Raw genomic sequence first — 15,225 nt, 5'->3', positions numbered from 1 at the left:
GAGTCATTACGTAGTTGCACTACGAACTTCTCTAATGCATAATGTAATTTGACCTAAATTAATCAGCAAATTTCTTTTGTGAACCTTTGTGTCCATCCCGTACATTATTGGAAATTTGTATGCTTGATGACATTATAACTGGAGGTGGTACAGCAGGCACAGGGCTCAGAATACTGTCTGTGTGGAGACTTACATATCCTCCAATGTACATATCCTCTCTGGGTTTCCTCCAGGTTGTCCAGTTTTCTCCTACCTGCCAAAACAAGGGGTGAATGATTGTGTGAATGTACGTGTACGCACCAGTCCCACAGAAAACGTGCTTTCTGAATTAATGATTGAGTGAATAGGATCATACCACGGCATTTTATTGGCCTCTTATTATCTGTGCCAGTTACTGATCAGACCTCAGAAGGATGCAGAATAGATTAAAGGTGGATTTTCCCCACATCCTCATCAGATCTGAAGGTGAGAATTTCTTTTCAAAGGGACTCTGCTTTCCTAACTTTTCTTAAGGTTAAATGATTATGACATAATGTCATGTGTGTGTGTTTTTTTCTCTCAGATGTACATGAAATTAATATCTACAGTAAGCACTGGTATAGGCACAGGTTGATGATAGGCCTAGTTGTGCTATTTTTACTTTCAGGCCTGTAATTCTCATAAGTTTTCTCATATGCCATTCATCATAGGCAGGATGAAGAATGATGCACATTTGTGAAGACAGGGAAGTGCTTATTTGTCACATACATTTCTTATTACAGAGATCCCTATCTTTTTAATTCTTATTATTTTGTTGAGTATAAACGTGTAATCTTTCGTGAGCCTTGATACGTGGCTGGGTTTACTAAATGCACTTCAATGCAATTTCAAGATTGCTTACAGTTTTCATAAGGAATGTAAGCCATGCTCTCACATCTGGCTGCTCATTGCAGTTTGGTAGCCGGTAAAGGGCTTTGGCTCGGTGTCTATTAGCCAGCTAGCCATCATGGTTCGGGAAGAAAGGAGCTTGGGCTGATTAAAAAAACACTGGAATACTCTCCGTTGAAAACAAACCACCGCCGCTCTGAGGGTAAAGAGAAAACATGTATTCTATATTTCCAGATACTAATAAGCTAGGTAACATTAGCTAACACGGCTCAGCACAGGTCTACTACAATTGAATTTCAATGCTAAGCTAGCTTCCTAGCAAGCACCTTAGCTTTTCGGTTGCTACATTGCTCTATAGCAACCAGTGCTTCACATAGCTAGCTGGTACAGTGCTAATGTAAGGCCAGTTTTCTAATTAGCTGAACTTAGACTGCTTTAACGTTTGTTTTCATACACCCAGTCTGAGATTTTATTTATTTAATATACTTGGGGAAAGTATAGCTACAGGTAAAACGTTTCCCTAAAGCATTCTCCGTATGCTTGCTAGCTAGCTAACTTGCTACGGCGCTGTAGACTCGTTAGCTAGCTAGCAAGCTATATTACAATTACAAGACAACGAACTGTTGTTGTTTGTTTTCCTCCCCGTTTTTCTTTTAAATATACAACCATTAGCGTGATATACAACATGTGGTTTTTAGCCATTGTTTAACGTTCTTTTTAATGACTTTATTCGCGAAACCGCGAATTTTTTTTTAGTATATTGTCATATACTTTAATGTTAATACGTGTTTGTCAGATGCTTCTTGTGTCTCAGGGAAAAGTTTCTAGATCTTTCTAGCTCTTTCTCCTCGCGCGAGGAATTTCAGATCAGTGACAAGAGATGCTCGAGCACCGGTCACGTCTTATTGGCTGTTACAGGTGGTTACCAAGACTAGTCAATTGGACTAGGGTCCTCAGTTAAAAAAGTTATTCCTATCACTCATACACACTTTTTGGTCATTTTGTCATGGGTGTACTATAACCATCAGCCTTAGTCTGAGCCATCTCAGTCAAGTAGACCATCTTTACCAGTTGGTCAAAGCTGGCCGAAAGGAAACAACCCCTAAATTCCAGTTACTAATGCTACATTATACACAAATTCATTCATTCCTTTACTTTGAGTACACACTGAACCCTGATCACGGTTGTGGTGGATCCGGCTCCTATCCCAGGAACGCCGAGTGCACTAGTCATAGTGATACAGGGATACACTGATCCATAATATGGCACCGTGGATCCCTGAGTAGCAAGTCTAACTACTGACAAGTTTTTGGGATGAAACTGGAGAAACAGAAGGAAGACTTGTAGGGAGAACATGCAAAGAAATTCCACACATGCAAGAGACTGGGACTGAACAAAGTCTTCTGGAGGTCTGAGGTGGAAAAAGCTAGAAACTACACTCACTTGACACTTATAAGAACAGTGTGGTACTTACCAAAAAAAAATCTCAAATATTTATACAAGTCATGAGGATGTGAATAATTAGCTACTATATTGTAAAGCTTGGCCTGTGTTCTGGTAGCTGGTCAGACCATGTTGAATTTTTCAGCTGTGTGTGTGTGTGTGTGTGTGCACGCACTAGAGCAGGGAAATCCTTAAAAAATGCAGAACAAGAGTTACTTCCGGAAACTTTGTCTTAAGAAAGCAGCTTTCTGTTGCAGTTAAACTGATCATAATATATGAAGATTTTTCACACATGAAGCTATGTTTAATCTCCTGTACGTTCACTTTGGTTGTATTGCAGTTAAACAGAGCTCAGCGCCACCCTGGCAGGCATGCGGATTCGGCTGCAGAGGTCAGGCCATGCGGCCCTGCTTCTAGCTGAACTCAACCGCTTCCGCCTGTCACGGCTCCACTGCGACGTGTTTCTGCAGGTTGGAGGTCGATCGTTCCCTGCTCATCGCGCAGTCCTTGCGTGTGCAAGCTCTCACTTCAGCAGCATGTTATCTAGGGGCCAATACGGCCAGAGTGGCACTCCTGCCACATTCTCTTTGGACTTCATCTCTGCAACCAACTTTGAGAAAGTATTGACTTTTATTTACACGGGTGAGATCCTGACTGATCTGATAGACGTCGGTGTGCTGTATGAGTTGGCGGAAAGACTGGGAGTCAGAGAGCTGGTGCGGGCTTGCCATGCCACCTTCCCAGACATGAAGAGCTCAGATGGAGATGTGGAAACAGACATGGCCCCTGCTACCACCATGACTGCTTCCATGTGCTCTTCATCAGCGGCGTCCTGCTCTTCTCTGTCATCTCCTGCTGCTCCCACTCCGGTGACGCCTTCTCCACTGCTTCAGAGCAGAGTGAACAGGGTAAACCGCTCTCATGTGCCCCCCCTCTCACTCTCCCACTTGCCTAAAGCAGAGGATGGCTTTCAGCTACATTTGAGCTATAACCAGCTGGCAAACAACAAACAGAGCTCATTAGATAACCACCACTCTCAGGCTTCTGAGATTCTCCCAGCTCTCACCTTGCAGCTTAAAACTGAACAGGAAGAAGAGAAAGTGGATGGGAACCACAGCCCAGAAGAGCGAGCCATCATCAATGGTAACAACCCAGCACTCTCTAAAGTGTGTTCCATTCCTGACTCGTCAGCACAGGCCGGAGGGGAAATCTGCGCACCATCATCCTCTTCAGGTGACCCGCTGGATAGCCTGCAGCTTAGAGTGGTTGAAGGAGGTGCTGGACTTGGGGTTGGGGCAGTCAAAGAAGCCATTTTGTTTGGAGAAGAGGACAATGCAGAAAAAAGGAGCCTCCATGATGGGCCTCCAGAAGATGGAGAGCAGTGGAGAGCGCTGGTGGGGGATGTAATCGAACTGAGCGACGATGAAGAAAATTACATTGAGGAAGAGGAAGACGACGAAGACCTGATGTGCATAGAGAACGGCGGAAGTGGTATCTCGGTGAGTCGAGGCCATCTGGCTCCGTCATCACAGCCCTGTAAAACCTGTGGAGTGTTGTTGCAAGCAGATAACAGTGTGTTACGCTCTCATGCTGAGACACACCTGTCTGAGTCGGGAAGCTGCCGGGTGTGCGGCACTTCTTTCCCTGACCGCTCATCCAGCGTCGCTCATGCCCTCACTCACGTGGGCATCCTGTTGTTTTCCTGCGAGATATGCGAGTTGCAGTTCTGCACTGAGGCCGAACTGATCCGTCACAGGCGTCAGTCAGTGGCCAGGTGCGTCCCTCAAATGTCAGAGCAATTTAACAACGCCACTCAGGGGCCTGGAGGGGAACTGCACTGCAGTGTGTGCAGTAAATTCATCACTAAGGATTTAAAGGTCTGTGCTTTCATTTTGTTTTCTAAAGGTGGCTTAAATGATGAAAAAATATTGTTCCAATAATGCTAATGACTTCTAACCAGCTGTACTTAATGTATCCACTAGCTTTATTTTACCTGAGAATCAATTCAATAACTATTTGATCTTCCTTTCAGGCTCTCAGGGAGCATGTACAGTGTCACGTGTGTTTGCGGACATTGCGCTGCGGTGTGTGCCAGTCACCTCAACCCACACGGTGTGCTCTTCTGTGGCACACGCTTACACACCTCCTTGTCATCTACTCCTGCCCACAGTGCGCCTGTCCCTTCCTGGAGCGACCTCTGCTTGACACACACTTAGCCCTGCATGCTGAACATGGAGGAGCTGCCAAAGAGGATGACGGCAGTCAGGAGGGCAGTACAGGACAGGGTGAGTTTCAGTGCTTCCTTTGTCCACAGACCTTCCCTTCAGACGCAGCCTTCCATTACCACCTGAGCACGCATCCAAGTGAGCCGCAAATATGGCCTGGTAAGCGCAAGGCAGACCAGCCACTGGAGTTTTCTTCCTCCTCTTCATCTCCCCTAGAGCCAGGCGGCATCAGTAAACTTGGTGGGCTGGGCTTTAACATGGGCGCATTTATACCAGACAAAATGATTCAAGCTGGTATGCCTTTCCCTGCTGGACTTTTACAGAATGGCGTCTCTTCCGGTTGCCCTCAAATGGGTGCAGTTCTGAAACAAAAGTGGTACCGCTGCAGGTATTGCGGCAAGCGTTTCGCACACTCCGGCGAGTTCACCTACCACCTCCGCATCCACACAGGAGAGAAGCCGTACCAGTGCAAGGTGTGCCTGCGGTTTTTCCGCGGCCGCTCCACCATGATCTGCCACTTGAAGACGCACTCGGGCGCCCTGATGTACCGCTGCACCGTCTGCGGCCTCTACTTCTCAACGCTGAAGATGGTTTCGTCCCACATGGAACTCCACAAGGAACACCTACCTCCTGATTTCAACATAGAGGAGACGTTCATGTACAACGACCACTCCAAAGAGCCGGTCCCTAATCTGGACACCTGAAACTTCTACTCATGTGCCTAAATACTTATCTCGCTCGTTATCTGTGACCGTTGTTGAGGACCAAGTAGAATTAGGATGCTATTAAATGTTTTCTGTGCTAGAGACTGGACATTGAAGTAGGTACTGTTATTGCGTTGCCACTTGGTGGCAGCATTTATGTATTCTGAGGGGCAAACTGACTGTTCGTGTGGCTGTGAGGTTTGATCATTAGTATAGGAATACCTCTTGATGTTCTTCCTTCTACTCATTCTGTAATTAATATAAGCTAAATGTAAATATTCTAGAGTGTTACAACAGCATATTGTATCACCAGTAAATATGATGGTGTACATGGGCATTGCAGCAAGAAATGAACGATTTAATGACCAGATACAAAACCGTGCTCTGCTTTTTTTATTTGCCGTTATACAGAGGGTCATTTTGTCTTTAATTTGATTATTTATTTTTACACTTTATTTTATTCATCATATTCACTCCGTTTTCTACATCATGTTTGAATTCAGCCCAAAGTGCTCTTTTATTAATTATGTGTTTATGTATTACGACGGTATTGAGCAAGTCAAATCAGCGTAAGCGTAGAGTAAGGAATAACTCCTGTGCAGTCAGTATAGTTCTCTCCTCTTTTTTATAAGCTTCTCCCAGTGTTCATCTTTATTATATCATATTTTCCTGTCAATTGGATTGAAAAAGCCAAGATAAATTTATACATTTGGTACAAATCTTGACGTTTGTGTATCCATAAAGCAGCAGGAATAAGTAGCATTTTTAACATCATTTCTAATGTTATACACGGATGGCTGGTGTAGTCGGCGATTCCAGCGTCAGGACCAACGGCAAGTTCAGCAGTACTTTTCAGAAGTGTAAAAAATGGTACCTATTGCCTCTTTAAGTGGGCTAATTCCACGATGTGTAATATTTTTTTAATGTGAATGCAGTACCTTATCATACAATTTTAAGATCAATAACTATCTATTTATTTATTTATAGCTTTTTATGTTGATACATTCTATTTTGTAAGGAGTGTTTTCATCCTAAATAGATGCGTATTCTCAGACTGTATTTGTTTCGTATGTGTTCTGAATAAAATTGAGTGTTGCAAACATACACAGGCGTGACCGTGTGATGTTGATCTTCTCAGAATTTGCACGTAGCCATTGAAACCCGGTTCAACATGGAGGAGCTGTTCATGTACAACGACCCTAATCTGGACACCTGAAACTTAAGATGCTGTTAGGCGTTAGACTGGACATTAAAGTAGGTACTGTTATTGCATTGCCACTTGGTGGCAGTATTTGTGTATTCTGAGGGCACACAGTGAGTTTAACAGTGAATTACGCAAATTCCCGTAAGTTCTGAAATGACCGTTCATGCCACTTTTGCACAAAAGCTCTGTTTGAATAAAATGTATTGTTTAAAAAAAAAGACTTTTAAAGAGCCAAGTTATTTATTTCATCCAGTGTACAGACATCATCCTCTACATATCTGTTATTGCTGCACTTTTGTTTTATCTTTGGCATGATTGCCAGCAGCTTCCTGTGGGAGTGTGATGTAGGGAGTTTTCTTCCTTCCTCTTCTAAACCCAGTGACAGGAACTCCTAGAGCTGTTGCTTTGATTCCATTAGATCTTTCGGCTTCGCTGTTTTACCAGCAATAAGAACTGTTGAATGTCTTTAAAATGTTTTTCTTAAGGTGTTTGCTTCTTGCGCTGAGAAGCCTCGCAAGAGTATTTTCAAATGAAGCATGATCTCCAAACACTTTGTTTATGGTTTAGAAAAAACAAATCTGAATAATTGTTCTGGAATGGTGTCTTTAGTTATGTGGCGATGTTAACTCTAGGACACAGGGACAGATATTTTGTAAAACAGTTATTTTGATAGTATCTGGAAAACATTTCTTTGTAGCAGCATGCTGCTTCCTCATATATCTCTCAGGAAACCTCATCGTGACGTATCGGAGACTTCCCTTCTTAGGATCCTATCTCTGAGTGACTGGTGCTGGCATTGCTGAGCTTTCGCTCCTTTCGTGATACTGTCCCTGCACCGTCGGCTGCATTGGCCGGAGTGTTGGCAGGTCTTGAGGAAATACGTGAAAGAATATCATTAATGAGGTTGGCACGAAAGTTCTTGCTCAGGAAGTTATAGAGAATAGGGTTGGCAATGCAATGAAAGAGTGAGATGCACTGTACAATGCTGAAAGAGAAGTACAGGATATCTACAGTGTTGCAGGAAAACAAGTACGGGTTCAGGTCATCCACTATCATCAAGAATATAACAATATGGTAGGGAAGCCAGCAGACTACAAATACCAGTGAGTACACGTGCAAGAGCCAAACGTCCCTACGATTTTCCACATCTGGAGCAGCCCGAACGGACCGAGCGATCAGGATGTTACAGGTGATGATGACAGACGCAGGCCCCAAAAACTGGAAGATAAGGCAGAAGAAACTAACTGAGATGAACCATTGGATGTAGTGCATCTCAGGCATCATGTAGCAGCCGGGTTCATCCCACTCAAGCAGGTCCACGTGTACATTTTCTAGCAGCGCTAACACCAAGGACAGAAGCCACACTCCGGCACACAGCAGCCATCGCCGGTGCCTGGGCTGCAGTGGAAAGCAGGAGGGTGTGGTCGGCCGCGCTACGGTCAGGTACCTCTCCAGAGTCATGAAGGCCAGGAAGAAGGAGCTGCTGTAAAAGTTGATGACGTAGATGAGGTGCGTCACCTTGCACAGGAATCGGCCCCAAACCCAAACCTTGTTCATGGTGACTTCCAGCATGAAGAATGGCATGGTGAAAACCACCATCAGGTCAGACAAGCTGATGTTGAGAATACAGAAGAGCACACCGCTGGCTGAGTGTCGCCTACGCCAGTTTACCCAAATCACCAGGCAGTTCTCCACCAAACCCACCATGAACAGGAACAGGTAGAGCAGGAAGAGCGCAATGCGCCGAGAATCCTGGTCCAGGTTGAGGTTACATTCATAGAACCACGGCTCTTCATCAGTATCTGATGCATTGTGATCGATGTGCATTTTCTGTGGAGAAAGAGGAAAGGGTTAGTGTGTTAGTGCATTACAGTTATTTTAATAGGATTATGCTGATCCAAATTTATTGTGCACTTGTTGATCTGAGAGCTACAAATTCGCAAGCACGAATCAAGCACTGTTTCAAAGTACAATGATTTTAAGGCACTTTCTTTTTTAAAGCAAAACTACTAACAATACGTTCTAACAAGGGAATTCAGCAGTAAATAAGGACTACAAATTTTTTAAAACAAATGTGGCTTGAATCCTTGAGATCCTTATGCCTTTTTCAATAAGTAAACCTTATAATCAAACTTATGTGTGCTCTAAACTATAGAAGCAGTTCATCACGCTCTCTAGAAATCAGCTGTGGATGCTTGGGGTAGTTTGGACTATTTCAACATTTTGTTTCTTTAAATAGTCCAAGAACATAGGACATTTTGCTGCACTGTGATGCTTTTAGTGAAGTTCTGCTTTGCAATAGATGCCAATTATACACATATGTACAGTATATGTACATATAGAAATGTGTATATGATTTGAAATATCTTGCCTTCATATTTTTATTAGGTTTAAAAGAAAAACAAACAATGATGATGACAAGACCTACCTTGACTGTGGAGCTCTTGTGAGGGTAAGAGCCGTCCGATGGTGCAGTGTCCTGGAGAGATGAAGGCTGATCTGGCAGAACAATTGTGGCGCATTAGTCTTTTCCCTAGCTGCTTTAGGGTATTAAGCCCTCCTCTGTCTCTCTCTCTCTCTCTCTCTCTCTCTCTTTCTCTCTCTCTCTCCCTTTCTCTGCTGATAGGACATTCTGAAAGGGCAGGAAGGAGGGCATGCTCAGCAGGAAAGATTCCTGAGAAAGTCTTGAGCACAGGTGACATTTTGTGATCTGTCGTATCTTGGGTAACTGCTATTAAACCTTGTGAATTGTTCAAGTACAGCATTATCTTATTCAAAACTTTTAATATATCACCCAGCGCAAATATCAGCTCGGGCACAAAAAGTCTGCGAACCACCAAGTCATTGCATTAAAACACCAGCACCAGGCTGTGCTGAAAAAAATCATCTAAGGTACAAAATCCTACTCAGTCAATAGAGTTCATTGTCATTTATTTATAAGCTTCAGCCATGTCCACTGTTATGATTAGAGTTACTAATAACTGGATTACCCCAAAAGACGTCCGCTGACATTCGCATCCAAAAGCAGGAGGAATACATCGCATTTGTAATGTCATTTCTAATGTTACTGTGAGATTCTAAGCACTGATTTAAAGTACATTTGATTTGAAGACAAAATTTCCATCTGGGATAACATATACTATATTGCCAAAAGTTTTGGGACACCCTCCAAATCATTAAATTCAGGGGTTTGGGCTCGGCCCCTTAGTTCCAGTGAAAGGAACTCTTAATGCTTCAGCATACCAAGACATTTTGGACAATTTCATGCTCCCAACATTGTGGGAACAGTTTGGGGATGACCCCGTCCTGTTCCAACATGACTGCACACCAGTTCACAAAGCAAGGTCCATAAAGACATGGATGAGTGAGTTTGGTGTGGAGGAACTTGACCTGTACAGACTCCTGACCTCAACCTGATAGAACACCTTTGGGATGAGTTAGAGCAGAGCCTGCTAGCCAGGCCTTCTCGTCCAACATCAGTGCCTGACCTCACAAATGTGATTCCAGTGGAATGGTCAAAGATTCCCATAAACACACTCCTAAACCTTGTGGACAGCCTTCACAGAAGAGTTGAAATTGTTATAACTGTAAAGGGCGGGACAACTCCATATTACATTCATGTGCAAGATGTCCCAGTTTTGGCCTGGCTCACAGTCTCCGCTCTAATTCCTGATGGTCAGGACTCTCTCTCAGTCAAGTTCCTCTACACCAAACTCTCTCATCCATGTCTTTATGGACCTTGCTTTGTGCACTGGTGTGCAGTCATGTTGGAACAGGAAGGGGTCATCCCCAAACTGTTCCCACAAAGTTGAGAGCATGAAATTGTCAAAATTGCCTTGGTATGCTGAAGCATTAAGAGTTCCTTTCACTGGAACTATTGCTTTTGTATGTGCTTTTGTTGAGCTTGGTGAATTTATTTTTGAAATTGTGTTAGAGTTTGGAGAAAGTGAGCCATGTTTTCAGTAAACATAGTGTACTATATGTAACAGATAACTTGATTTTATGCTAGTTATGACTTTGTTTTTGTAACATGCTCAGTGACAGAGGTGTATGCTTTTTACTGTATATCTGATGTGGAAAGGAAGAGAATATTTTAACCTCAAGGTGGACAGGGGATTAAATCTGGAAAGGGATGTTCAAAAAGCACTTATGGGTTTGACGGGCAGGTGTTATAACAATTTTATAACACAGCTCTTCTGTGATAGTAAATGTGGCACTTTCTCTCCTTTCCAAATTGCTATAATCCATCTCTTCCATATATGGTCATCTTGCAGAAAATCATGGATTATTTATTTATTTATTTATTTTATTTTGTGGAATTTTACCTCATTAGGCTTATGGCCAACTGGGCCAAGTCCACACACAATATATAATATTTTTGCAAAGTGAAAAAAGCCATACAATTTAAACTCTACAACAATTTAATTTAATTTAATTTAATTTAATTTAATTTAATTTAATTTAATTTAATTTAATTTAATTTAATTTTATTTTATTTTATTTTATTTTATTTTATGTTGTTATATTTGATGATTTGTAAGAAGTGTTTTGTTTTTTGTTTTTGTTTTTTTAAGCTACAAACATATTCAGGTGTTAGAGTGAAGTATGAGGTTGAGCTTCTCAGTCTTTGTATGTTTTCATTAAATTCCCCCAAAATGGAATGACCACAATTTCAGATCAACGGAGCCCTACAACTTGTGAAAAGAGCATTTATTAAAACAAGACAAAAAAAAACACAACAAAACAATAACTTTTTTACATTGCTGTTTTAAATAAAGGTTCATAAAGGTAAATAAAAGTAGAGCAATAAGTTTTAGCAATAAAGCAGTGTCCAGTGAACAGATCATCATCTGCAAATGTTGATTGTGGCACTTCCTTTAATCTGTGGCATGTGGCATGTTCCTCAGTAGTAATGCCATCGCTTCCTGTGGAGTGGGATGCAGGGACATATTTTCCTTCCTGCTTTAAAACTACTAACAGGAACCCTTAACCTTTCTTTACATGGACATTTGACTCCATTCCGTTTGGTCCTTCCAGCTCCACTGTTTACAAGCAATAAAAACAAACCTTAAAATGTCTTAAAATGTTCTTTCAGAATAGCTATGTCATTGCACTGAGAAACTGGCAACATTTTTATAGGGACCATGATACCAAAACCCTTTTTCAATTATTTTAAAATAGTCTCCTCTGCTATGTGGAGGTGTTAAGACAAATGAAAGTTATATGGAGGACTTGATGATGTTTCACAGCGCCATGAATTAGGTGACGCTCTCTCAGGAGACCTCATTATGACTTAATGGGAACTTCCCTTCTTAGGATTCTATCTCTGAGTGACTGGTGCTGGCATTGCTGAGCTTTCGCTCCTTCTGTTGTGACCTCCCCACACCATCGGCTGCATTGTCTACGCTGCCAAGTGGTGGTGAGGAAATACGGGAAAGAATATCGTTAATGAGATTGGCACGAAAGCTCTTGCTCAGGAAGTTATAGAGAATGGGGTTAGCAATGCAATGAAAGAGCGAGATGCACTGTACCAAGCTGTAAGCAAATAACAGTACAATTGTAGCATTGCAGGACATCAGGAACGGGTCCAGGACGTCCACCAACAGCAGAAACATCACAAAATGGTAAGGTAGCCAGCAGGCCATGAAGACCAGTGAGTACACATGCAACAGCCAAATATCTCTGTGATTCTGGATGTCCGGAGAGGCCCGTATGGCCCGTGCTATCAGGATGTTACAGGTGATGATGACTGACGCAGGACCCAACAGCTGAAAGGTAAGGGAGAAGAAGGTGAGGGAGAGATACCACTCAGTGAAGTTTTTCTCAGGCATCAAAAAGCAGCCGGGTTCATGCCACTCAAACACATCCACGTGTACATTTTCTAGCAGCGCCAACACCAAGGACAGAAGCCACACTCCGGCACACAGCAGCCATCGCCGGTGCCTGGGCTGCAGTGGAAAGCAGGAGGGTGTGGTCGGCCGCGCTACGGTCAGGTACCTCTCCAGAGTCATGAAGGCCAGGAAGAAGGAGCTGCTGTAAAAGTTGATGACGTAGATGAGGTGCGTCACCTTGCACAGGAATCGGCCCCAAACCCAAACATCTGACATTGCCATCTCCAGCATGAAGAATGGCATGGTGAAAACCACCATCAGGTCAGACAAGCTGATGTTGAGAACACAGAAGAGCACACCGCTGGCTGAGTGTCGCCTACGCCAGTTTACCCAAATCACCAGGCAGTTCTCCACCAAACCCACCATGAACAGGAACAGGTAGAGCAGGAAGAGCGCAATGCGCTGAGAGTCCTGGTCCAGGTTGACGCTACATTCATAGAACCACGGCGTTTCATTGTGGTTTAATGTAGTGTTATGATCGTGTTCCATTTTCTGTGGAGAAAACAGAAAGTGTTAGTGTGTGTGTGTGTGTGTGTGTGTGTGTGTGTGTGTTCTTTGAAGTTTTTCAGTAGGATTATGCTGATCCATTTCACAAGTTGCAGCTGCAGTCGAGAGTTGCTCATTTGCAAAGCAAGCAAGCAAAATATTTCTGAGGTATTGCATGTTTATGAAAGAGCTATTGTATATAAAGGCAATATAATGAGTCTTTAAAACTCAGTGGTAAATAAGGGGTGGGTTCTCGGACCCCTGAGATTCTTGACCACACCCTGTCACAAATGATCAGCGGTGTAATAGATGAATCCGGTTATACTCTTTTAACATTTTGAGTCCCTGAATCTTCCTTGAATGTTGTTTGCTGTCATATGACAGGAGATTTTGCTGACTGGTGCAGTATGGAATGCTGGCTTGTTCTACTGGTAGATTACGAAGAGTTTTTGAGTCATGTATAGAAATGTGTGAAGCAGTTGTTGAAACTTTGACTTCTTTCATTTGCTTTATTTATTTATCATTGCTATTTTACGTGATACACATTTTACACATCTGGCTTTTTAAAACTGAACAGTGGCCTTGAGAAAGACTAAAAATGGACAAGGCCTACCTTGCCTTTATGGAGCTGTTGTGAAGGTAAAAACCTCTTTGATAAAGCTGTGTCCTAGAGGAATGGAGACTGATCTGGCTGAAGAATGGAGCTGCTTTAGTCTTTCCTCCTGCTGTCTGTTTTGGGGCATTAAGCCCTCCTCTCTCTCTCTCTCTCTCTCTCTCTCTTTCCCTCCCTCCCTAACTTACTTCTCTCTCTCTCTCTCTCCCTCTCTCTCTCTCTCTCTCTCTCTCTCAAGCCATGTACTTGTGTATCTTATCCTTATCCTATTGTTTACATTATAATTACATATTATAACTTCTGGGTGTTTCTTAACTTGTGATAATTAGAGATGTTTAAAAGTCAAAAGTCTCTCCCAAGCATTCTCTCTCTCTCTCTCTCTCTCTCTCTCTCTCTCTCTCTCTCTCTCTGATAGGACATGCACAGCAGGAAAGATTCCTGAGAAAGTTTTCGTCACACTTGACATTATCCCTTTTCCTCTGCACTGTCCATCTGTTTACTACTGGAGTCCATTTTGCACAAAATAACTACAGAGGGTCCACCCCGGGACAGACTCGAACTGAGACGAGAATCAGCCGTCAATACTATTATATTATATGACTCATTTAGCTCTATTTCTAGAATTAAGATCCAATTAACTAGCCACTTGCACTGAGTGGGACGAGACTGTATTGAAATGTATGGAGATTTACATTTATGATGTTGTCTTTTGCTGTCGTCTTCACGGTTGTGTATTCTGAGAGGAAGACACTTTTGTTTTCATTATTTAATAGCCATCCAGTGTACAGTATATACCCACTTTAAATGTGTACATGTAATCAGAATCAAATAACACACATTTATATAGGTGTACAGAAAAGATATGTAACTATCATAGGGTAAAATTGTATATAGGCACAACATATTGCCAAGATTATGTACTTAGGCAACATTAGGCAAATATACAGCTTTAAGATGTCGATGTCTACAGTAAGACCAACAATTTGAACAGAATTGTAAGGCCAGAGTTCTAGATATTTCCATGTTATTCTTTATACTTACAAACACAAGCTTTACATGTCAAATATGTACATTTGTATTAGACATACTCTGTCTACTAGGAGAATATTTAATAATAAATACTTCTTTCCCCTCACTGTATTCGTTGGCACAGGCTTCCTGTCATCTCGACCGTTCTCCTCCGATTTCCTTCATCAGCTTGGCGTTTTCGACTCCAGAACTGTCGCTCGGTAGATGTTACGTGTGCTCCAGACACGAAACTTTTCTGAAACACTCAGACCAGCCTGTCTGGCATCCCACCACCATACCACATTTCCAGAACTGAATGCTTAAAATTATATATATATACAGCTCTGGAAAAAAAAAAATGAGACCACTGCCCAATCTCCAGATTTGAACCCTATTGAAAACCTCTGGAATGTCATGAAGAGGAAGATGGATGGTCACAAACCATCAAGCAAAGCTGAGCTGTTTGCTTTTTTGCAAAAAGAGTGGTATACCCAACAGCAGTGTGAAAAACTGGTGGAGAGCATGGAGCCAAAACGCATGCAAATCGGGGTTATTCCACCAAATACTGATTTATTAATGTTATTTAGCCGAAGCATTAACACAATTTGTTTACCTGTAAGAAAAATCATAAGAAACTGATTATTTTGCAGTGGTTTTATACAGTATATAATTATATAAAGGGCAAAAAAAAGGGCAGGAATCAACCCCCTGACTCTGGAGGTGGAGGCAAGCATGTTGCCTAAATACATACAAATACATATTCACTGTATTGACGGTGTCGGAT

General features: G+C 42.4%; 3 protein-coding genes across 5 annotated transcripts; 1 reads left to right on the top strand and 2 right to left on the bottom strand.

Annotated features, from left to right (window-relative positions):
- Positions 1 to 18: 18 nt before the first annotated feature.
- LOC131365507 (zinc finger and BTB domain-containing protein 39) lies at positions 19 to 6,829 on the top strand. 2 transcript variants are annotated; one of them, XM_058409101.1, is made up of 3 exons: positions 19 to 465; positions 2,651 to 4,187; positions 4,343 to 6,829. In XM_058409101.1, exons 2-3 carry the CDS (start codon positions 2,682 to 2,684, stop codon positions 5,237 to 5,239), a joined length of 2,403 nt encoding a protein of 800 aa, XP_058265084.1. In that variant the 5' UTR covers positions 19 to 465; positions 2,651 to 2,681; the 3' UTR covers positions 5,240 to 6,829. The 2 variants fall into 2 exon arrangements, with proteins under 2 accessions (XP_058265084.1, XP_058265083.1); XM_058409100.1 differs by lacking the exon at positions 19 to 465 and adding an exon at positions 696 to 1,069.
- Positions 6,830 to 6,878: 49 nt separating this feature from the next.
- Positions 6,879 to 9,001, bottom strand: LOC131365508 (G-protein coupled receptor 182-like). The gene is made up of 2 exons (XM_058409102.1): positions 8,872 to 9,001; positions 6,879 to 8,273 (listed from the first exon to the last, which is right to left on the bottom strand). Exon 2 carries the CDS (start codon positions 8,268 to 8,270, stop codon positions 7,206 to 7,208), a length of 1,065 nt encoding a protein of 354 aa, XP_058265085.1. The 5' UTR covers positions 8,271 to 8,273; positions 8,872 to 9,001; the 3' UTR covers positions 6,879 to 7,205.
- A 2,137-nt stretch (positions 9,002 to 11,138) lies between these two features.
- Positions 11,139 to 13,573, bottom strand: gpr182 (G protein-coupled receptor 182). 2 transcript variants are annotated; one of them, XM_058409403.1, is made up of 2 exons: positions 13,434 to 13,573; positions 11,139 to 12,826 (listed from the first exon to the last, which is right to left on the bottom strand). In XM_058409403.1, the coding sequence occupies exon 2, from the start codon at positions 12,821 to 12,823 to the stop codon at positions 11,756 to 11,758; it is 1,068 nt and encodes a 355-aa protein (XP_058265386.1). In that variant the 5' UTR covers positions 12,824 to 12,826; positions 13,434 to 13,573; the 3' UTR covers positions 11,139 to 11,755. The 2 variants fall into 2 exon arrangements, with proteins under 2 accessions (XP_058265386.1, XP_058265387.1); XM_058409404.1 differs by having other exon boundaries at positions 13,439 to 13,545.
- Between the last annotated feature and the right edge of the window lie 1,652 nt (positions 13,574 to 15,225).

Source organism: Hemibagrus wyckioides, linkage group LG15, assembly GCF_019097595.1.
Source record: "Hemibagrus wyckioides isolate EC202008001 linkage group LG15, SWU_Hwy_1.0, whole genome shotgun sequence".
In the NCBI taxonomy this organism is placed as follows: Eukaryota; Metazoa; Chordata; class Actinopteri; order Siluriformes; family Bagridae; genus Hemibagrus; species Hemibagrus wyckioides.
The sequence above is the reverse complement of the archived record's forward strand: the minus strand, read 5'-3'. Positions and strand labels throughout refer to the sequence as shown.